The sequence below is a fragment of the Myotis myotis genome, unplaced genomic scaffold (assembly GCF_014108235.1).
Source record: "Myotis myotis isolate mMyoMyo1 unplaced genomic scaffold, mMyoMyo1.p scaffold_m19_p_2, whole genome shotgun sequence".
NCBI lineage: Eukaryota > Metazoa > Chordata > Mammalia > Chiroptera > Vespertilionidae > Myotis > Myotis myotis.
The window spans coordinates 63095168-63120382 of NW_023416324.1; the positions used below are offsets into that span (position 1 = coordinate 63095168).

The 25215-nt window shown below is 39.9% G+C and overlaps 1 protein-coding gene across 2 annotated transcripts in view; it reads right to left on the reverse strand.

The window, feature by feature from the left end:
* Positions 1 to 25215, reverse strand: part of ZNHIT6 (zinc finger HIT-type containing 6) — a 63383-nt gene that overhangs the window by 8220 nt on the left and 29948 nt on the right. For both annotated transcript variants that reach the window (XM_036350257.1, XM_036350258.1), the window contains exons 6-8: positions 16163 to 16231; positions 14963 to 15043; positions 12954 to 13031 (exon numbers count right to left, since the gene is read on the reverse strand). In XM_036350257.1, coding sequence (XP_036206150.1) covers positions 12954 to 13031; positions 14963 to 15043; positions 16163 to 16231 — 228 coding nt within the window. The remainder of the gene's footprint in view (positions 1 to 12953; positions 13032 to 14962; positions 15044 to 16162; positions 16232 to 25215) is intronic.

Genomic DNA, 25215 nt, shown 5'->3' on the forward strand with positions numbered 1-25215 from the left:
AACTCATATAATTTTATGAACCAACTAGAGGCCCAGTTGTACAAAATTCGTGCATGGGGGCAAGGGGGGGGGGGTTCCTCAGCCCTGCCTGCACTCTCTCCAATCCGGGACCCCTCGGGGGATGTCCGACTGCTTCTCACAATCTGGGACCACTGGCTTCTAACTGCTCGCCTGCCTGCTTGGTCACCCATAACCCCTCTGCCTCCCTGCCTGATCGTCCCTAACTGCTCCCCTGCTGGCCTGATTGCCCCTAACCGCCTCTGCCTCGCCCCACACCCAGGACCTGGGCTTCCCTCCCTTTGGCCAGCCGCAGGTACCCAGGACCCGGGCTGGCTTCACTCGGGCCGGCCGCAGCCGCAGGGGACTGTGGATTGGGCGGCTTGTCCCTCTCCCAGGCTGCAGGTGCAGGCGCAGCCGCTGACGCCCGGGACTGTGGGGCAGGTGGCTTGTCCCTCTCCTGGGCCGCAGCCTGGCTGGTCCCCATTCCTCTCTCCCCAGTGTTGAGTGTCTGAGCCGTTACAGTGTGATGGCGTGATGACCATTTGCATATTAGCTCTTTATTATATAGGGTGTCATATCAATAAATTCAATAAAAAAACAACAATAGTCAACACAACAACACCTGTCTAGGGTGAATGAATCAAAATTATGCCTACGTTTTATTGTCAGATCGGCAAAAAAGAATGTTTTGGGCATGCTGTAGAATTTTAGTAATTAGTTTATGTTACCATGCATGAGATGAAAAAGGCTGAAAAGCACTGACTTATGCCATGAACATTATTTTACATTCATATTTAATAAACACATCCTTTTTAAAAAAATATATTTTATTGATTTTTTACAGAGAGGAAGGGAGAGAGATAGTTAGAAACATCGATGGGAGAGAAACATCGATCAGCCGCCTCCTGCACATCTCCTACTGGGGATGTGCCCGCAACCAAGGTATATGCCCTTGACTGGAATTGAACCTGGGACCTTTTAGTCCGCAGGCCGACGCTCTATCCACTGAGCCAAACCGGTTTCAGCAACAACACATTCTTATAGAAACTTTAGCTTAGGACAAAGTCATTGAACTGTTTTAGTAACAAAGAATGCCACTTATTACCTAAGCATTAAAATACATATTTGCCATTTTATGCATTTTACATTTTAAATGTAGTATTGCAACTTTTAGTACAACCTTCAAAACATTATTATTATTTTTTAAAATCATCTTTACTGTTAAAAGTATTTCAGATGTCCTCCCTCCATTGACCCTCTCCTGCCCAATCCTGCCCCTTCCCCAGGCCTTCACTGCACTATTGTCTATGTCCATGACTTACGCATATAGGATAAATTCTTTGGTCAATCTCTTCCCGCCCCTCCCTACCCTTTTCCTCTGAGAATCCTCAGTCTGTTGCATGCTTCCTATCATGTTTATTTCCAAGAGAGTAAAAACCACTTTGAATGTTTGTTTCCATTATCTTGAGGCAAATTGTACAGTGCAGCTTGGCACTGCCTAAAACATTTAGACTTTAGCTTCTTTGCCAGCCATTAAGTCAGTAAATCCTAAGAGACAGCTGTATCTTTTTTTAAATTTACAAAAACTCTGGTGTTCCCATTAGTAGAATGGCTCTGCTACCATAAGACAAACTACTTAGGTTTGGAAGAATTCAGATACCAACATTTGTCTTTTCTTTTACCGTTAGGGACGCTCTCAGACATTTCCTCTTGTTATTTCACTTGCTGTCCCTCACAGGCTTGCTGGCTGACCCTGCTCCAGGCGGCTTCACAGGGGCATTTGAAGGGCAGCATGGCTCAACAGGCTAAACAGGTGTTACAGTGACTGACATTATATAAATAAAAGTTGTCTCGATATTTAAGGGTATGCTTTTAATCTTGGCACTGTTACTAACTTTCAAAGAAACTGGCCACGTTCCTAAAGTTCTTTCTCTGCACTTTATTAGCAAATTAGGGGGTTTTAAAAAACTTCTCATAACTCAAAAGGAGACAGAGAATTAAAAGAAAAAAGTGAGTCACAAAGCCACTTTTTTTTCCATCTGACCACTGACACTCCACCTCTTGTACTCCCTAAAATATACTGGAACTAAATCTGAATATTCTACAACTTTAACAATATACTAGCAGTACCTAGGTTACAAATTATTTTCCACTATAAAATAAGAACCCTGATGAGGTGAACACCAAGATCCCTCCAGTTCTAAAATTCTACAAGTTTTGGCTATGTATCTGCCAAAGGTAGCACTTAACCTATATTCTTCATAGTCACATTTATTTCTCAATATAGGATTCTGGGTTAAAAGTGCAACTAACTGATTCCAAATGTAAAAAGTTGAATCTTCAGCTATTTAAAAAACATAACCCTAATAAAAATCAGTTTATTGCTATTTGGTTTTAAAAGTATAGCTCATTCTGGCAGAAGGGAATTCAGTAAGGGACCATTTGATGACTAGAAGACATTAGAATCAACCTAGAGAATGTCCATGCACATGAAAGAAATATGTAGAGAGGGGTACTAAATATTGTGTCATCTCAGAGAGGACACGTCCAGTGATGGAATGGGTTTTATGTGTGGGATTCTGCTTGAATCAGTTTTATAATAAGAATTATAAAATTAGTTCTAGGGGGAAAAGCTCAGCTAGTTGGCATAGCTGGGTGAGTATTTGCAGGACAGATGCAAGCACAACTTAAGTTTCAGTGGCTGTAAGCTTGAAAATTTAACATCATGTTGAGAGTTAAAATATGTTTCCCAAATTTTTAGAGAAAACTTTCATTTTATATTTCACATAATTCCCTTAACCAGTAAATGAAATATATATTTGAAACGAGAGCATCACTAAGTAAACTGTAGATTTATAACCTGCTAAGAATTTGACCATCACATCCCTTTGGATCTGTCCTTCAGTAAATTTATCCACTCTACTTATGTTGCTTAATAATTTGTAATCAGAGATAGAGAGAGACACACACACACACACACACACACACACACACACACACACACACACACACACGTATCCTAGAGGCCCGGTGCACAAAATTCTTGCACTCCGGGGGTCCCTCAGCCCGGCCTGCAACTTCTTGCAGTCCGGGGGGCCCTTGGACATCCTTAGCACTGCTGTGGGAGCGGGAGAGGCTCCCGCCACTGCCACTGTGCTCACCAGCTGTTATTTCACTTGCTTTCCTGGCTTGGGGCTTCTGGCTGAGCAGCGCTCCCCCTGTGGGAGTGCACTGATCACCAAGGGGCAGCTCCTGCATTGAGCGTCTGCCCCCTGGAGGTCAGTGCGCATCATAGTGACCAGTTGTTTTGCCGTTTGGTAGATCTGCATATTAGCCTATTATTATATAGGATATTCTTCAAATGAAATAATGATTACTTGAAATTTCTGGGTGATTCAGATATTTCATTTTAGTCAAAGAATGTCAACCTCCTCCCCAACCAGACCTCTCACTGTAGTTTATTATAAATACCAAAATTATGAATTCCATGTGTATTCCTATATCCACTGTCTGCTCAGTCTTACAGACATCTAGCTTATTCCTGACTACCTTGTGTACAGGGCAGGGGAGCAAAAATAGGTTTACAGTTGTTTGTATGGGAAATAATGCACTAATTAATAAATAATAATGCAAGAATAAACTGTTTCATGTACTCACAACTGTAAACCTAGTTTTCCCCACCTTGCATATACTTGCTTCCTAGAAAGCCTTCAACCTTTTCACCTCTAGTACTTTTCACCTAGTACTTTACCATTGTAGTCCCATTATTTAGAACAGTGTTTGACAAGTGGCAGATCTCAGTAAATATGTGTTGAGTGATGAATAAGCAAACACAGTTGAATAAAGTAACTCAGAATATCTGCGTTATGGTAGTCCCAACTCTGCATCTCCATGAGTGATTCTGAGTAAGATACTTAACTTCTCAGAGTTTCAATGCCCTTACCTGAAAGACCAAAAAAAACTAGAATTACTCTGAGAGACCTAATCATATTTTGAAAATGACGCTTCCTAATAAAGATAAAAGATCTAAGAGGCTCTACAGATCAGAATTCTGTATACAATTTAGCACCAAAGGAGACTTATTATGTTAACAAGACTAAGGCTAATTAAATCCCTATGTTAATTAGGAGAGAATCTATGGAGGAAGAGGGATTCTAAGAACTAATAAATGAGGGGGGAGCTAGAGTTAGCAAATGAAGTGCCTAGATATTTAAGGCACTGTGCAGACTGTAAGAATGTTTGGAGGTGGATAAGGAACAAGAGAGAATGCTTACTGAGTTTCTACTTAGCTTTAGATTTCTACTAGGAAACTTACCCCAATGAAAACGTGGTAGTTGTTTATTTGACTTGTCATCCCCAACAAAAGGATTTATTTCTATGAACTACCATTACCTAGCAGACTACCTATACATGGTAGACCCAAATAAATATTTGAGGAATTAATTGATGAATAAATGCTAAGCACTGTGTTTATAGCATTTTCAAATGTATTAATTTTAATGAAGTACAAAATATATCTCTACAAGATAGGGATCTAGCTCTAAGAAATTGACTTACCCAAAGAAACTAAATTACAGTTACAAAGCCAGGATTTTTACTCAGGTCTGTTTGTCTATAAAGGTTATGCTTTTTCTTCTATTAATTAGTTTCATCATAAATCATAAACATAATTCCTGAAAAGTATGTCATTTCCCTGCTAGAGGTCCTAAATTACCTTTAAAGTATAAAATCTTATTACCGACTAGAGACCCAGTGCATGAAAATTCATGCACTGGAGGGGGGTCCCTCAGCCCGGCCTGCCCCCTCACAGTCTGGGAGCCCCAGAGGTGGGAGGTGACCCGGTGATCAGGGGAAGGTGACGCCCCCATCACACTTCTGCTGCTGCCACTGCCAGCAGTGCAAACCTCGGCCGACCCTGGTTACCTGAGCCTTAGACCGGCCCGGCAGCCACCATCTGAGGCTTGCCTGCACCTCAGGTGTTGGCTGGGCAGCTGCCATCCAAGGCTTGCCTGCACCTGGGCCAGCCCTGGGCAGCTGGGGAGCTAAGGGGACCGGGGAACTCTGGAGGCAGGCATGTGGGGAGGGCCCGGCTGTGCCACACGCCTGCCACCCTGGCAGGGCTGAGGGGACTGGGCGCCACCATCTTTGAGGGTGTGACAGTCAATTAACATATTCTCTCTTTATTAGATAGGGTACTAGTTTGGCAAGTTACACTTTAGAAACATTTTCACCTATTACATTTACTCTTTACAAACTAGTTGATGAATAGTTATCCTTTCCATCATACTGATGAGGAAAACTGAGTACCCTTGAGGAGTTACAGCTCCATAAGGACCAAGTGACAAGATTGGAACCCAGGACTTCTGGATTTAAAAATAATTGAGCTTACAGTGTGGATAAGAAAAGACTGAACAAGGGGCATCTAGAACAAGTAAGAGCCTTATAAAGCCCTCTGTAAGGCGTTTTTTAACACATTGTATGCGGGAAACGTATTTATATGTTTTACGTATTTATATGTTCTACCAGTGTAGTAGAGCGCGGGACACATATTAATACATTTTTTATAGAGTAGCGGTAGAATGCGGGTAACGTATAAATACGTAAACTAAAGTTATCGTAATTTTACTGAACATTGCCATTTGCGCAAAAAATTAGCAAAAATGGCCCGAGCCACCTGTTAGCGCGCGATAAAGACTACCCGCAATGTGTTAAAATGTATAGCTGGTCACTATTTTATCACATTCCAAAGCTTTCATATCATGAATAGACTAGGATCTTTTACCAGTGCAGCTCTGAACTGCTGAGCTTTCTGAATGGAGGCATATGTCTGTACTAACCAACTCATGACTAGTGCCCTATGTCAAACATGTATGGTTCTTGTCTACATGGATACATTAAAGTCCCAAAACAAAGTGCAGCAAACTGCTAATTCAATTATTGTATTTTTAAATATGAAAACTAAAAGACACAGAAATGGATGTGGTGTGATGAGATCTAGACATCTGGAGCTTAAGATAGAATGAAATGTGTAAGTGAAGATAGCTGCAAAGCAGGATTTGAGCTGGGGAGAAAGGTTGAAAATATATCTAGATTTAGGAGTTATTTGTACAGAAATGACAGCTGACAATATCTTAAATAAACAAGCTCCTGAAACTTCATATTCTTCCAATATCCCACTTATGTCAAAAGAAATGCAAAAATAACATGACTGGGTACCTGCGCCCTTGTGGTTAGTGCCTGTCTGAAGCACAGCTAATCCTATATAATAAAAGGCTAATATGCAAATCGACCAAACAGAGGAAAGACCAGTCACTATTACGTGCACTGACCACCAGGGGGAAGACGCTCAACGCAGGAGCTGCCCCCTGGTGGTCAGTGTGCTCCCACAGGGGAAGCGCTACTCAGCCAGAAGCCGGGCTCATGGCTGGTGAGCACAGTGGGGGTGGCGGGAGCCTCTCCTGCCTCTGTGGCAGTCGGACATCCCCCGAGGGCTCCTGGACTGTGAGAGGGTGCAGGCTGGGCTGAGGGACACCCCCCTCCACCCCCCAAGTGCACGAATCTCGCGCACCGAGCCTCTAGTATTGAACATAAGAGTATGTATGTTGCAGAAGTGTAAAAAATTATTACTTTTTAAAAATAAGTAATACATAATATAGTCAACTGCCAGACATATAGAACTTTTTGTCTTAAACCTATTTCTTCCTTTTACTAAGGAAGTAATCTGTAAGATTAAAACAAAAACTTATATTCAAAGTCAATTCAATAAGATGTTGGCTTGAATGCTGCACTTCATAATACATATTTACTGAGAATGATATGCTTGCTATGTGCCAAGCACTGGGCTCAGTAGCTGACAGGCATCGTGTCACAGTAATTTTCACAACAATGCAGTATCATTTCTATCTTGACCCAACGTTCAGATAGGAAAACAGAAGCTTAGTAATTTTCCAAGGTATATATCAAATTTATAACATTATTTTGACTTTATAGAAAATCTACTTTGATGTAGGTTTTTGAATAAAAGCAAAAAGATTACTTCAAATGTCACATAATTTGGGTTAGGTTTGAGAGAAAGTGATTTAATAAATTTAATATTTGTAATGCTGAAACTTTTGCTCTACAAAGTCTACTCTTGAATTTTTAAAAATAAGGCCTACTTTTTCACAGATTATATATTCTGAAGAAATATTACTATTTCTTACTGGAGTGATATAATCTCACTCTAAAGAAATCCTAATAATAATAAAATATTAGTATGGAAAGGCCATTCTTTTTTAAAATAATGTTTCTGAAAATGATGCTACTTCTACCTGAAACTCAACATACACTAAACCTGTCCAGAAAACAGTCCGATCTTTCAAATAACAGGTCCATGCCAGAAACCTCCATCTCCTAGGCTACATGTCTGTTTTCTTAGCCTATTCATTCTTGTATAAACTCCAATTTTTATTTACATGTTTGGAAAATTAAATATGCTTAATTAATGGCTTCTGAGTAAATTTGAAAAAAAATCATCCCACTAAAGCTTAAACCACATCCTTATCAAAACTAGGATTTTATATAAATATCAAAGCAGCAAACTAAACATAAAGAATAGAAAATGTATTTAAGCTCCTTTATGAAAATAAACTATCTACACTAATAAAAGAGAAACATGGTAATTGGCGTACAACTGCTACCCTTCCCATTGGCTAATCAGCGAGATATGCAAATTAACTGTCAGCCAAGATGGTGGCCGGCAGCCAGGCAGCTTGAAACTAACATGAGGCTCGCTTGCTTCAGTGACGGAGGACTCCAACGTTCCCCGCCTGACATGCCGGCCTCTCAGCTGCAACTCTAAGCAACTATGTTGCAAATGTAGAAGCTAAACAAAACCCCAGAAATCTGCTTTACTCAGCGGGGCTTCAGCCAGCCGGACCGCAACATTGTATCAAATACAGACGGTAAACAAAGGCCAGAAACCTGTTTTCAGCAGCCCAGGCCTCAGAGCTAAAGCTGGCCCAGAATAAAAAAAAAAGAAAAAAGAAAAAAGGAGCGGTTGGGAGCTTCAGTCACCCGTCAGCCTGAAAACAGCCCTCAGCCCCTCAGCCAGACTGGCCAGGCACCCCAGTGGGGAATCCCACCCTGAAGGGTGTGTGACCAGCTGCAAACAGCCATCATCCCCTCAGCCAGACTGGCCAGGCACCCCAGTGGGGACTCCCACCCTGATCCAGGACACACTTCAGGGCAAGCCAGCCAGCCCCCACCCGTGCACCAGGCCTCTATTCTATATAGTAAAAGGGTAATATGCCTCCCGGCACCAGGATCAGTGGAGCTGCGAGGCCTCCCGGCACCGGGATCAGCGTGACAGGGGGCAGCACCCAAACCCCCTGATCGCCCTGCGGCTCTGTGTGTGACAGGGTGCAGCGCCCTAACCCCTTGATCGGCCCTGCTCTGTGTGTGACAGGGGGCAGCGCCCCAACCCCCTGATCCGCCCTGCTCTGTGTGTGACAGGGGGCGGCGCCCCAACCCCTCCCCCCCACGGGCCCTGCTCTGTGTGTGACGGGGTAGAGCCATAACCTCCCCATCGGCCCTGCCCTGAGTGTGACAGTAGCGACGCCCCAACCCCCGATCGGCCCTGCTCTGTGGGTGATAGAGGGCGGCGCGCCAACCCCCTGATCGGCCCTGATCTGTGTGTGACGGGGGGCGGTGCCCCAATCCCCCTGATGGGCCCTGCTCTGTGAGTGACAGTGGGGAGCTCCTCAACCCCCTGATCGGCCCTGCTGTGTGTGTGACAGGGTACGGAGCCCCAACCCCCCTGATGGGCCCTGCTCTGTGCATGACAGGGGGCAGCGCCCCAACCCCCTGATCCGCCCTGCTCTGTGCGTGACAGGGGGTGGCGCCACAACTTCCCTATCGACCCTGCCTTGAGTGTGACGGGGCAGTGCCCCAACCCCCCAATCGGCCGTACCCTGAGCGTGACTGAGGGTGGCATTGCAACCTCCCAATCCGCCCTGCTCTGTGCATGACAGGGGGCGGCGCCCCAACTCCCCAATCAGCCTTGCTCTGAGCCCGACCGTAGTTATGCCTAGACATGAGCTGCACCTAGGGATTGGGCCTTCCCTCTGCCACCCGGGAGCAGGCCTAAGCCAGCAGGTCGTTATCTCCCGAAGGGTCCCAGACTGCGAGAGGGCACAGGCCGGGCTGAGGGACCCCCTCTCCCACCCCCCCCGAGTGCACAAATTTTTGTGCACCGGGCCTCTAGTTCCATTAATAAGTAAAATTATAACAGAGGCCTAAAATTTAGTAGATTTGGAAAATTACAACTGCATGGGCAGTAGGAAAGCTGGGGGTATTCTAAGCTCATCAGTCAGTAAAAACTTCAGTGAGCAGCAGAACAATGGCCGCCTCTGATAGTGCCTTGCATTCCTGGTAGGCTTTTCTGCTTCAAACCATTCATTCACATTCTGAGAATAGACAGCTGGTAAGAAATGATGTGGCAAGAGAGCAAGTGTGGCCTTGCTTACACAAGCACCTTATGTAAATTCTCCTCCACTGGAGCGTCTGCCCCTGGTGGTCATCGTGCATCATAGCGACCGGTCATTCTGCCGGTCATTCTCTGTTCGGTCGATTTGCATATTAGGGTTTTATTACATAGGATTATATCTGGAGAATACTATGGTTTTAAAAATAGTTACATAAAAAATAAAATATTTGTAAGTGTACTCCCATAATACCTAATTTCATTATTCATGACTAGAGGCCTGATGCATGACATTCATGCACTGGGGACGGGGAAGGAGGGAGGGGGGGTTCCTCAGCCAGGCTTGTGCCGTCTTGTAGTCCGGTACCCCTCAGGGGATGTCTGCCTGCTGGCTTAGGGGAGTGGGCCTTAGCACTGCCATGGAGGCAGGAGAGACTCCCGCTACCACCTGTGAGCTGGCTTCTGGCTGAGCAGCGTTCCCCCTGTTGATCAGTGCGTCATAGTGACCGGTCATTCCACCATTTGGTCAATTTGCATATTAGGGTTTTATTATATAGGATTAGAAAATACTTATAATACTGGGAAGTTTTGTAGAAATTAGGATAATTATATCTTGAAGGGGACTTAACTGGAAATATAGGTCCACCTTAGGACAAAAGTTACCTCAATAGGAGTTTCTGACATTATTACTGCCTTAAAGTGATGCCACTACTACTCCAAATTAAATAAGGTGGGCTCTTGCTGGTTTGGCTCAGTGGACACAGTGTGGACCTGCAGACTGAAGGGTCCTGAGTTTGATTCCGTCCTGAGTTTGATTCCGGCCAAGGGCACGGACCTCAGTTGCAGGCTCCTCCCATCTCGGGTGGTCAGGCGTGTGTAGGAGGCAACCAATCAATGTGTTTCTCTCACGTCAATAGTTCTCTCTGTCTTTCCCTCTCTCTAAAAATCAATGGAAAAATATCCTTGGGTAAGGATAAAAAAAAAAGTGGAATTTTTAAATCCCAAGTTTTTGGATCTAGGTTGTAACTGTCTGCTGCCTCTTCTTTGGTGGTATTTTCATATAACACAATGAGTTCAAGTAAACAACTCAAACGGGGAAACAAGAAAAGTTTTCTTCATAGATAAGGTAAAGTCAAAGTACTTCTCAGGTATTCCTTAAAGTTAACACCACCCACCTTTCACTTTATTAACCTATTATTTCTTCCCTTTGGGGGATAAAGATTAACCCAAAGCCCAACTCTGGTCCTCCCTGGGTTCCTAAAGAAGGAAGATTATAAAGTAAAAGAAAATAAAAGACTTAAGGAAAATGAAGCAGAGAAGTTGAGTGCCTAGAATTAGGTCATCTGACCTTCATTTCAGTGCATTTCAGTGACCTTTTTGGGGGGGTCAGGCTTACCTTCTTTGACTCTGTTAAAACAAACTATACCGATCTACTGGCATCCTCCTGTGCTCTGTTATCTATGTATCCTGACTTCTTTCTATGCAACTGAATGAAATGGTATTCCCAGCCATTTCCCCCTGGACCATGTCATGCATTTCTTTCACATTCCTAGAAAACCCTGGTCTGCTAGGACAAGCTGAGATGTCCATCCCCTTTGCCTCTTCAAGAATTTACAATACATATTTCCAAGTTAAAAATGAATGCTATCTGGGCCCAACAGTCTGTCCTATAGTACAAACTTTAAAATACTCAGTATCTTACATTTAAAACAGGAACAACTCCCAGGTTGTCAGGAGAAGACTGGAAAACATGTTATTTCCATGGCCTAGAGAAGTTGAGATGAGACAACTATCCAAAAAGTAATTCCACTTTTAACAAAAACCCTCAGGTAAGTGTTCTCTTAGAGGCTTATGAGACTGAAGCCACAATATATTCATCAAGTATGCACCAAAGTATGAAAAATGAATAACATTTACATGAACTACTTAGATAAAATAAGGTATATGTTAAGAAAGGAACTAAATTTGAAAAAGGAAACATAGATAATAAAAAATGAAAAAATTAATGACTGACTGACCAGAGGTAAATTCTAAGGGAGAAATGCAAATTATTTTGTTTAGACATGAGTTATATGGAATCAGCTTTAGGATTTTACTAAACAAAACGGAAAATATGCACCTTTTACATTAGTGTTTCTCATTAATTATTTTTGATTACCAATTTCAGAAATAATCGATTTTGGCTAGCATGGATGTTGTAACTCTGGATAACGATCTTTGTAGGAGCCACAGAACTTTCTATCCTCTTATTTGGGACTCCAAATCTTTTAGGGGAAGTAGCAGAGTTAAAGTATGAACTGCATTCTTAGCTATAAAAGTCTTATAATGTGATAGGTAGACCTTTTGTTAAGAATCCATTTATCTGTAGTAGTTGTACTACTAAAAGCATGCACTTACCATGTGCTAAATGAATTACTTTAGTCCCTCATACAATCTTATAATTATTATTATCATTCCCATGTTACACATGGGAAAACTAAGGCAAGTGAGGTTATATCATTTACTTACTAACATTACTAACATAATTGGCAGCAGGCAGAGCTAGGATTCATACATAGCTCTGCTTTCACAGCTTGGACTCTCAAACCTCTAAGCCAGTGGTTCTCAACCTTGGCTGCACATTAGAATCACCTGGGAATCTTTTTAAAATCCTGATTTCTGGGCCTCATCCTCCGGAAATTCTGTTTCTTTGTTATGGGGTGGGGCCACAACATTTAGTAACAAAGAAACAGAATTTCCGGAGGATGAAGCCCAGAAATCAGGATTTTTAAAAGATTCCCAGATGATTCTAATGTGCAGCCAAGGTTGAGAACCACTGCTCTAAGCCATAGCAGCAAATCAAATTGTAGACAAGGCTAATCATACCTAGTCTGAGTTGCATGTAGGAGTTTTGTTGAACAATGAAAACATGAGAAAAGCGTTAGGAGTCTTAAATGACCAGCGTTTTGCAATTCAGTAGCTGACACATAGCTGGCACTTAAGCAGACTGCAGGGACCCTCCGAATCCCTCAGTGTAGTGTTCTTCATTCCATTTAAGAAGGAACAGAGCCCAGTAATGTTGAGAACTTTACCAAATCATTCAGTTTGTTAGAACCTATCTCCCTTCACATTTCTATGCAGTGTTCTTTCCACTGTAATGTCTGCAGTAATCAGCTGGTTACAAGAATTTCTGCATTTCCAAAAACAATTTGAACACTAGAACGCTAGAGCTGGAACTGGAACTCTGTTGAAGAGAATATATCTTGAAATAAGTTAAAATGCAACTTAGAAATCTTTTAGTTGCATATGATGTTACTTTAAAATATTCCAACCAGGGTGATTTTTCAACCAAAATCATCCTATAAGGGAGGTTACTTAAAAATTTTAATTTGAAAGTCATTTTTAAAGCCTAGGCTTTATTAATAGCCAGATAATTAGTATAATAATTAGCTACGTAATTATATTGCAGAATTCTAAAATAATTAAATAATCGGGAGGGAAGCAATTTTACCTTACTAAATTTTGCTGCATATTTTCGACCTTCATTAAAATTTGGACCCCAGTCTGAGAGCGAATGTAGGCTTTCAATCTGAAATAAAAATATCACATTAAAAAAGCAATTTTTAATATATTTCAAACTAGTGTCATAGAAGGGCATTTATGAATAGCTAACAATTTTTTTTTTTTAATATATTTTATTGATTTTTTACAGAGAGGAAGGGAGAGAGACAGAGAGTCAGAAACATCGATGAGAGAGAAACATCGATCAGCCGCCTCCTGCACATCTCCCACTGGGGATGTGCCCGCAACCCAGGCACATGCCCTTGACCGGAATCGAACCTAGGACCCTCCAGTCCGCAGGCCGACGCTCTATCCACTAAGCCAAACCGGTTTCGGCCAATAGCTAACAATTTTTAAAATTTATCTATACCAGCATAGAGAAAAGGTGAAATGCATTTTCTAACCAAGGATCTGAATTTTTGAAAGGTACCTTTCTCACCCTGGCTGGTGTTGCTCAGTAGTTAGAGTCAGTCCACGCACCAAAGGGTTGTGGGTCCGATTCCTGGTCAGGGACACATTACCTGGATTGCAGGTTTGAATCCCAGTTCTAGTTGGGGTGCAGTGCATATGGAAGTCAACCAATCGAATTATTATTTCTCTCTCTCTCTCTCCCTCTCCCCCCACCTTCCACTCTCTCTGAAAAAAAAAAAAAAAATCAATGGAAAAAATATTCTGAGGTAAGGATTAACAACAACAAAATTACCTTTTTTACCTTTCTGTATAATTAAAGAACTTAAATTAAAAATAACTATTTCAGTAATTCATCTTGCTATTTAATTTCTTTAATGTATGCAACTAAGTGGCAAGTATTTTGTGTTATTGCCAGATATATGAACAATAACAACAACTGGATTCTCAGTAATTACAATGAAACGACTATTTTACCTATCCCAAGACACTGTTTGATATGTGACATGGATCTGATTCAGTCTTGGGCTCTACCTTTTATCAAAAGTACATGCTGAGATTTAACTAGAACTGAATCAGACATTTCAGAATCCACTCAGTATAAATTTTAAACACCAAGTTACTGGAGCCAAACCAAGCATTCATATCCCAAGCAGGTACCATCTGGTGAAAAGAAAGTCAACTGGGTTCCTGCCTAGGAACACTAATAACAAGCATTCTAATAATAGTTCCCTTTTTAAAGCACTGCCTAATATGGGCTAAGCCTTGTAGTAGGAACTTATATATGCTGTTTTTTAAGCTTCATAAGAATCCTATCTAGTAGATTATCATCAATCTCATATTAATAATGGAAAAAATTAAGGCCCAGAAGTGAAGTAACTTACCCCTGATCACATAGCTTATAAGGAACTAAGCTAGTTATTCTAACCAGACCTTCATTACTGATTCTTTCCACTATGCTATGTTAATTATTTTTGTCCATGCTGTATTTTTGGACAGGAGACAGAGTATATCTTACTTAGTTTTATGAAGACTTGGCTGAAACAGGATTTCCTGCCTATAATAGTTAGTTGGAAACTCCTAATTTTCAGTTTTGGGTTCAACCTGAAAGGCATTTTGGTTTAAGGGTTAAGAGTGTAGACACTGACTCCAGACTGCCTGGGTTTGAATCCCAGTTTCCCTGATTAGCTACATGAAGTCACTTAACCTCTTTATGGCTCAAATTTCCCTTCTGTGAAATGGCTATAATACCAGTAATCTACCTTAATGGGTTATTGTGAGGTTTAAATGAATTAATACATTTATCATTATCTGTTTCAAAGAGTCTGGAACACAGTACAGAGTAAGTACAGACTACTGTTATAACTATCCAAAAGCAGCATCTCTGACTGACAAATCCTTGAGAAAAAAACCAAGGAAATGGAGCAGAAAGTAAATGGCACTGACATATCACATTCTAATAAAGTCATGACTTCCCATATTAAATATGCACATAACAAATATCTCGACATTTTAAATAATTCAGAAAGTGAAAAGATTTTAAAAACATACCTTTGACGAATTACAGGATCAGACTTTTCTGGGTCAATGTAAGTTGCTAAGATTTCATTAATAGTTTTATCATCGGGTACTCTTTGCAACAAAGAAAACAAAAACGAACTTATTATTTATAATTTTCTACTAAAGGTGTTAACTTAGAATTACTAAATCTTACAGTGTTTTTGTTTAAGTAATTGAACACAGACCTTTTATTTTACTCTTGGAAAAATATAATGGCTTGTTAAGCATAAATTACTTAGAAAAATAGCTTTAAAAGATTTCTTGGACACAAATAACAACATCTTAAAAAACATTATTTGAGAAGATCCCTATAAATTAATCACAAAAATATGAAGCCTCTTTTAACACGCACCTATGCTCAAAGATGAAAAGGAAGAAGTCAGGATGAAATACATTTGAAAGTTGTAGAAATAAAAAACCTGAAAAAAGGTTTCAGATGATGCTAATTTCAGTGCATGTTCAAGTTTATTCATTACAAATCATAAGACTGGGTTAAAAATTGGATACTGCTTTCTCTGGAAACAAAGCATTTTAGGTTTCCCAACTTTTCTATATGTATTGTTCTAACTATAAAGCTGTAGAAACAAAACTAAGACAATGTTTTGAACTAGTAACTAAAAGTTGCAAGGCAACATTTAAAATGTAAAATGCGTAAAATGGCAAATATGTAACTTTTCTCAATCGTTTACACATATTCTTATATACTATTTTGCTAAATAGCCCTATCTGAAAAATTTAAGTCTTTTTACTGTCTCTCATTTGGTATGCAACCTTCAAATAAAGTTTTTCAACTAAAATCTATATGACACTGATAAGAAGGGGAACTATCTATTATATTTAGATATATGCTAAATATATTAATTAAAAAGCAACTTTAAAATTTTCATAACTCAAGGAATCAAATTGTATACAACCATTAAAACTTTTAAATGATACTTGAAAATGTTCACAATATGGAAAAAGGATAAAAACTACTTATGTAACTTAATTCCAATTATGAGTATACATATGTACATTTCTAAAATAATGTATTTGCTGCAGACACACATTACTAATAGTAGTAATCCCTGCTGATGTTTGCATTTCGTTGGATCAATACACCACAACTTAGTTATCCACTCTACCACTAACACATTTATTGACATCACATTTAAGTTAACAAGTTCTTAATAGACAGTGGTGATGCTATACCTTTTTTCTATGTACACAGCTTGACTCTGAGGAAACTGGAGCTTCACATGCCAACAAAACTGTTGTTTTCTAAGAGAGAAAATAATCACGTGAGGCTCAAGATAGTCAATAAAAGTATGAACACAAATCAAACTTCCTAAATTTTTGTTTTCAGAGAAAAATTCTAAAAGTATTCTTAGATTTTAACATGTATTTTCTATTAAGAGTTATTACTCTTTTCTAGGATTCTTAGAGGCTATGTTTTTAAACAATATACTTGGAAGAGTTTTTAAGGAGAAAAAAATGAAGTGAAACAGTTCTGAATTCCAAAGACTTCACATTCCCGAATTAGAAGGCAATTTCTCATAAATCAGGGGCATTTGAGATCAGTGTGCTACTACTTAAAGTTTACAAATAAAATTTCCTCATGGCTAAATACAATGAGCTGATGTCTCTGCCTGACTAGTCTGGAAATTAGGTGAATGAAGTATTGTCTGGTTGAGACCAGCTGGCCGCAGATACACTTATGAGCCATGAGTATGTGCATTCAGTAGCAAAACAGCAGACAAGTCGGTTGCTAAGCAGAATGCACTCTAGGCTAGAGTCCCTTTGCTTTCAAGTCTAAACTTTGATACAGGATTGACAGTAATAAATAAATGTCTGATTTTAGAAAAATGACCATATGTTCTATTTAACATATCTAAATTTGGTAACACTAGACACCATTCCTTTAAAAAAATATTTAACGCTGCTCAAAACATTAATCCATCACAGAAATTTAAATATCTTCACTACATGATGGCTTTACACATTTTTTTCCTTGCTTACAAGAAATTTCTAACAACCCACTTGCCAGTTAATGGCCGGCAGCATGCCAAAGCAATGGTCAGCATCTTCTACAAATCTATGCCTTAGCCACACGGCCCCCAAATCTAAAATAATTTTCGTTTAATACAATTGAGGAGAGTATCTCCAAAAATTTATATGATTTACGTCAGGGGTAGGGAACCTTTTTTTTGCCAAGGGCCATTTGGATATTTATAACATCACTCATAGGCCATACAAAATTATCAACTTAAAAATGAGCCTGCTATAATTGGTTAAACATTTAATTAACTCACCTCTAATGCTTTGCCAAGGCCAGATCGAATGATTTTGTAGGCCTTATATAGCCTGCAGGCTGTAAGTTCCCCACCCCTGATTAGTCAAACTTTTTCAAAAGACAATGACTATAAAATCAAGTAAAAATCCTTCTACTAGGGTAATTTATCACAGATCTGTTTATGGAAGTTTTCTTTAATAAAAGGACAGTTTTGGGCACTAGCTAGAAAAAAATATGCTTGATTATGCTTATGTTGATAGTTCCATTTATAAGAAACAATCATTTTAATATTGTTTTGATAGAACAAAGTTGTACAGCACCCTTTACTAATTTAAAGGCCAGATGTCTAATATCTCAGAGGGGAAAAAACACTATAAATTCTGAATGCAGATACAGCAGTTACTGGTTTCAAATAAATAATTCTTCCCAAAGAAAATATCTTGCAATGTTTGTTACCTGTGAAACTGGCATAGTACAATATCACCATCAAGACATTGAGAGTTACCACATTTCTCTCATCATAAGAAATAAACTGGTATTTTAATCTTAATGCATAAGAGTTTCTTTCTAAACATTTTTTTTTCCATGTTAAGTTACAGGGGGAAAACTTATGAACTTGTCATCTTATGGAATTGTAAATCATAATCACCCCAAGTATTGCTTGCGTAATTTCAAGAACCATTTACCTTTCTTAACATTCAGTAGACCCTAAATACCTTCAGAAAGTACTCAACATTCCCAAAACAAGAGAACCCCTGGAAATAATTTTGTTTGCTGCAGTTAACTACTTGTGGTTACAAGGAAGTCAGTCATTACTGTGTAATTATATCGACACTAGAGGCCCGGTGCATGAATTTGTGCATGGGTGGCATCCCTCAGCCTGGCCAGCGATCAGGGCCAACTGGAGCCTTCTGGCCCAGTCCTGATTGGGGCTGGCAGTGGGGAGGCTGGCTGTGGGAGCGCACTGACCACGAGGGGGCAGCTCCTGCATTGAACGTCTGCCCCCTGGTGGTCAGTGTGCGTCATGGCAACCGGTCATAATGGTCACTTAAGCTTTTATATATATAAATATATAAATTAGAGGCCCGGTGCACAAAATTAGTTTACGGGGGGGAGGGGGGTCCTTCAGTCCCGCCTGCACCCTCTCCAATCCAGGATCCCTCTCGCAATCTGGGACCGCTGGCTCCTAACCGCTCGCCTGCCTGCCTGATCAACCCTAACCACGTCTGCCTGCCGGCCTGATCGCCCCCTAACTACCTCTGCCTGTAGGCCTGACCAACCCCTAACCACCACTGCCTGTCCTCCTGGATGCCCCTAACTGCCCTCCCCTGCTGGCCTGGTCACCCCTAACCGCCTCTGCCTTGGCCTCCGCCACCATGGCTTTGTCTGGAAGGACGTTTGATCTAATTAGCATATTACCCTTAGATTGTTAAATTATCTATACTAAAAGGGTAATATGCTAATTAGACCAGACAAGGCAGAGGCGGTTAGGGGCAATCCGGTAGGTAGGCAGAGGCGGTTAGGGGTGATCAGGCAGGCAGGCAGGTGAGTGGTTAGGAGCCAGCGGTCCCAGATTGTGAGAGGGATATCCAAGAGGTCCCGGATTGGAGAGGGTGTAGGCCAGGCTGAGGGACCCTCCCTCCCTCCCCGTGCATGAATTTCATGTACCAGGCCTCTAGTGACTATTATAAAAAAATACTCAATTGACTCATACTCAAATTTAACCAATTTGCCATATTTTTTTCTTCTAAGAAATAAGAGGTTATTGATATGGCTAATGATCCTTTGTACTGTTCCTTAATTCAATTTCCTTCTTATCATCAGAGGTAACTATCTTGAGATTGGGTGTGTATTCTTGCCATATTTAGTTTTATATTATATCTATATCTATCTGTAAACAGTATAATGTTTTGTGTGACATTAACATTTATTTTAATGATTTCATACACTAAATAGCCCATGCCTTGTTTTCAGTTATATTATGGATTTAGAGGTTTATTTATGAAAAATATACATTAGTTCATTATTTTTAACTGTTTGTAAAGTATCCCATTGTGTGAAGAATGTCAAATCTATTTATTCATTCTCTACTGATAGACATTATGACTTCTTCCAATTTTTACCACTTGTTCTTTAATATTAAATCATAGTAAAGAAAAAATAAAAGAATATCCCCAGTGATCAGGCTATCATTTACCTCAACTGATATATAGAACTAACCATTAATTTTTTTAGCCTATAGTAGTAGTATAAGAGGCATTTAAGAACAGTAATTCAGAATCCAGTGTGTGTGTATGTGTGTGTTTTGGGGGGGCAGTAATTCAGAGTAAAAGATTTAAGTAAAGGAATGGGCAAAGAGAGGTTAAAGAGTGTTATATAGGAATTCCTAAAATGAGCAAGTTAATTATCTCTAAACTAGTTTCCAATTCTTTAGTGTTCCTGAAATTGATGTAATCTGACATGGCCAATCAAATCTATTCCTAAGTCTCAAAGATTTAAAAGTTTGTTTCCCATAGTGCATTATTATATACTACTAGAAGCCCAGCACGCGAAATCGTGTGCCCCCCCCCCCCCCCATGCTGGTCATTGGTCATTACAGCATTAGGGCCACTGGGTTTTTATAATATAGATATATAAAAAATACACATAACCAAAATCCCAAACTGTGAATAATGTCTTCTAAAAGAAAATACTTTGTAAAAAAAATTAAGGTTAATGCTTCAGTAAGTATCTTTAGGCGTATGTAAAATTGTTTGCTATATTTTGGATTATTTTCTAAAGACAGATTCCAAAAAGCAGAATCATTAGGATAGAACAGGGTTTTTTTAACCTCGGCAGTGCTGACATTTTGGTACAGGTAATTCTTCTTGCGGAGGTGGGCAGTAAACACGATGTTTAGCAGCATCCCACCCAGGTCTCTACCCATGAGATGACACTGCCAAAACCCACTCTCCCAGCTGTGACAAATAAAAATGCTCCCAAATATTGCAAATGTCCACTGGGAGGCAAAAATCATCACTGTTTGAGGACCACAAGACAGAAGTTTAAACATTTACTATTACTCCTAATGCATTAGGGCTATTCTTTTCTAAATTTGGCAAAATGCCTGCCACTATAATAATGTCATTGTGTCCTTGCAATATTTACCAATATTCTCAATAATAAAAATACCGAAGGGGAGAGGTGAAAAAAGTGAAGGAATTAGGAAAAAACACCACAAAAAACCTCAAACCTCATAGACAACATTATAGTCATTACAACAGGGAATGGGTGAGGGAGGCAGGATTGGATAAACGGGAATAAATAGTGATGGAAAGAGACATGACTTGGGTTGGTGAACACAATACCAATGATGCATTGTAGAATTGTAAATTATATAGGTTTATTGGAATATAATTTAAACCTATGTAATTTTATTAACTAATGTAATCCCAATCAATTAAAAAATAATACTGTGCTCCAAGGCATATGTTTAGAGTTTGATAGTTATTGCTGGCCATTCTTAAACCTAACGTTGCCTTCTGGACAACCTGACAAAGTAACAGAAATACTGAGTCCCATGAAACTGAAGTAACCATTCATGCATAGCAAGCTTTTTCTCTTCCTCCTCAAATAACACACACACACACACACACACACACATACACATCATGCATTCTCAATGGGGATAGCAAACTGGTTCTTGGGAGGGCAAAAATAATCCTAGATATTATAATGGTTTGTGGCCTCCCAAAAGGCCACTGTATATTAACAGATACACAGTATATTTGTGGTAACAAAATACCATGCAGGGCAATAGAGGGTAAATATCTGAAAAGGCCCTTTGGGAGGCAATAATGAAAAAAAAAAAGTTGAGAAACACTTAGATGATACATGTATTATATTGAGGAAAATAAATATTATTTATATGTACTTGGTTTTGGTGAGTTATACAGGACACTTATTTAACACCTCTTGCTTACTAGAAACTGTTAAGGATCATTCAATTCCATAGTTTCAAGAAAGTGATATGTGGATGAAGACAAAAATTTGGGGGGAAGTTCTATACCCATATACTCAATTATTCTTCTGACTTCATGATACTAGGTTACTAAAGACATCAGATACTTTTAAATGGCACTTGATACTATAAAATGTTCAAGCTCATTTATAACCAAAGTAAGTAATGCAAAAATAAATTAAATATTTTCATCTACCAGATTTACAAAGATGTTATTAAAATTAGAAATGTTAGGGAGGAGTGGTAAATGGACATGCTGTATTATTGACAGGAATATAAACTTGTTCAAGTATCTGGTGGTTCAATTCCATAAAAGCTATAAATAAAAATGTATAATCATTATGTCTCAACAATTATAACATCCGAATGGGAACCAAGATGGCGGCATAGGTTAACGCCAGAGTTTGCTGCCTTGAACAACTACTTCAAAAGTGAAACTAAAAGACTGAACGGACATCACCCAGAACCACAGGAACACTGGCTGAGTGGAAGTCCTACAACTAGGAGGAAAGAGAAACGCATACGGACACTCAGAGGAGGCACAGTGCTGAAGTCAAATTCTGAGGTGCGGAGTGCGCGGAGCGGGCTGGCGGCGGAGGGTGCGGTTGGCGTTTTCAATCGGGAGGGAGTCGCAGACTCTGAGCTCCAGATACAGGCGAGTCTTTAGGGACCCAGACTCAAACGGGAGAAGCGGGACTGTCTGGCTTCGGTCAGAGCGAGTGCAGCTTTCTCTCCGAGGTTTGCAGCGGGTGCTGGGACTCAGAGAGGCAGAGCCCCTGGGGACAGGACTGAGAGCCGCCATAACTGCTCTCTCCGGCCCACCCTGTTGATCCTGTGCGACCCGCCCCGCCCAAGCCCTGCACAGAGGCATTTGCCGGATAGCTCAGGCAAATGCCAGATTAGCACCTCCCTAGAGGACAGAAGTTCTCTCACTGCAGACACAGCTGATTCTCACAGCCACTTGGCCTGGAGGTCAAACCCTCCCTGGTATTAGCTACAACAATCAAGGCTTAACTACAAGACTGCGCACAAAGACCACTAGGGGGTACACCAAGAAAGCATAACAAAATGCGGAGACAAAGAAACAGGACAAAATTGTCAATGGAAGATATAGAGTTCAGAACCACACTTTTAAGGTCTCTCAAGAACTGTTTAGAAGCCGCCGATAAACTTAATGAGATCTACAAGAAAACTAATGAGACCCTCGATGTTATGATGGGGAACCAACTAGAAATTAAGCATACACCGACTGAAATAAAGAATACTATACAGACTCCCAACAGCAGACCAGAGGAGTGCAAGAACCAAGTCAATGATTTGAAATGCGAGGAAGCAAAAAACACCCAACCGGAAAAGCAAAATGAAAAAAGAATCCAAAAATGCGAGGATAGTGTAAGGAGCCTCTGGAACAGCTTCAAGCGTACCAACATCAGAATTATAGGGGTGCCAGAAGATGAGAGAGAGCAAGATATTGAAAACCTATTTGAAGAAATAATGACAGAAAACTTCCCCCACCTGGTGAAAGAAATGGACTTACAGGTCCAAGAAGCGCGGAGAACCCCAAACAAAAGGAATCCAAAGAGGACCACACCAAGACACATCATAATTAAAATGCCAAGAGCAAAAGACAAAGAGAGAATCTTAAAAGCAGCAAGAGAAAGAAACTCAGTTACCTACAAGGGAATACCCATACGACTGTCAGCTGATTTCTCAACAGAAACTTTGCAGGCCAGAAGGGAGTGGCAATAAATATTCAAAGTGATGAATACCAAGAACCTACAACCAAGATTACTTTAACCAGCAAAGCTATCATTCAGAATTGAAGGTCAGATAAAGAGCTTCACAGATAAGGAAAAGCTAAAGGAGTTCATCACCACCAAACCAGGATTATATGAAATGCTGAAAGGTATCCTTTAAGAAGAGGAAGAGGAAGAAAAAGGTAAAGATACAAATTATGAACAACAAATATGCATCTATCAACAAATGAATCTAAGAATCAAGTGAATAAATAATCTGATGAACAGAATGAACTGGTGATTATAATAGAATCAGGGACATAGAAAGGGAATGGACTGACTATTCTTGGGGGGGAGAGGGGTGTGGGAGATGCGGGAAGAGACTGGACAAAAATCGTGCCCCTATGGATGAGGACAGTGGGTGGGGAGTGAGGGTGGAGGGTGGGGCGGGAACTGGGAGGAGGGGAGTTATGGGGGGAAAAAAGAGGAACAAATGTAATAATCTGAACAATAAAGATTTAATTAAAAAAAAAAAACCCAAAATAAAAATGTATAATGAAAAAATATTTTGACTCAACAGTTTCATTCCCGTAAATTTATCCCAAGGAAATATTTGGAGAAGTAACAACATATATATAAAATGTCCATTGTACCCCCTTCTTATAACAGAAAGAAAAAAATAAAAATAATCTAAATGTATATAATCAGAAAATTGATTAAATGAATCATGTAGATCTACAAAATGCTGAGGAAAAATTATATGCACTAAGATAGAAAAAATGTGTTAAATGATGGCATTTGTATTTTAGAATATATCCTCATACATGTATTTACAAGAATAAATATATGCCCCAAACTTTAAACTATGGGACTTAATGAAGCTTAGAAGAAGAATACTGGTCTTTAACTGAGAATATTCTGCCATGAGTTCATAACCAATTTCTACTTACAATGAATTTAATGTTTAGAGATTAAAGATGAAACTGGATATGTGGATTAATATCAGACTATAAAGGGCCCTGAATGTTCTACTAAACAGTATGCATTTTATTCTATTGTTAATACACCACCAACAAAGATTTATAAAGAAGGTGAAATGAAGGCTTAAAGAGAGATTCATCCTTCTCCTGCTTAACTCTCATAGTAAGTATTTCTATAGTGTATTCAGGACATTAACTTTTCAGCCATTGTTTGTAGTTATTAAGGGAAGTATTTTCCACTACTTTTGAGAAAGCACATTAACATATTATGTCTGTTCAAATATGCCTGAAATTTCTACTTCTGGTTTTTAAATACTAGTGATTCCATGAGGTAAATAAGCTGAAGCCAGACTTTCCACATGTCTGATCTCCAGAATATTATACCATAATTAAAGATTATAAAAACTATCAGTAGATCCTTCTACCAGGGCACTAGCAAGTAGTAATAGTAGTAACGATAGTATATTAAGTGCTTTTTATGTCAGACATTATTTTAAATACATGTATTAATTCATTTAATCCTTGTAACTCTATACAAATGCTCCTCCCCCTTTTTCTTTTCCATTTTTCCATTTTACAGATAAGAAACATTAAGGTAGAGAGAAGAAAGCCACTCCTCCAAGGTCATTATTCAGCTTAAAAGTGACAGTATAATCTATTCTACTATTATGAACTTACCAGAATTGAAAATTCAACAAACCATGTATTTTTTTGTGTTAATTCAAAAGTATTTCAATTATATTTTATTTTTAAAATTTGCCTTAATATTTTAAAATCCTCTTCAAGAGTTATAGTTATACTAGCAATCCCATACCACCATCCTCCTTCCTAATCCATCACCATACTTTGATAAATGGACCCACCCCCACCTCCAGAGATCCACTTACTGGTTGGCTTAAGAAAATCATCCTATCTAATAAAAGAGAAACATGGTAATTAGCCGTACATCCACTACCCTTCCCATTGGCTAATCAGGGTGATATGCAAATTAACTGCCAACTAAGATGGCAGTTAACCACTAACAAAGATGGCGGCTAATTTGCATACTGAAGGCAGGGTAGGACAGTGCAAGCCGCCATCCAGGCCCCCGTGTACCATCGGGGCTGGTGGGGGCTGGGGCTAAGGCAAACGGTGACGATCACTACACCGGAGCCTTTCCCCGCCCACCGGAGACACGGGGCCCACTCCCATGTGCGATCCGGGGGCGGGCAGGGGCTGGGGCCAAGGCAAGTGGTGCTGCTCGCTTCGCCCGCCTA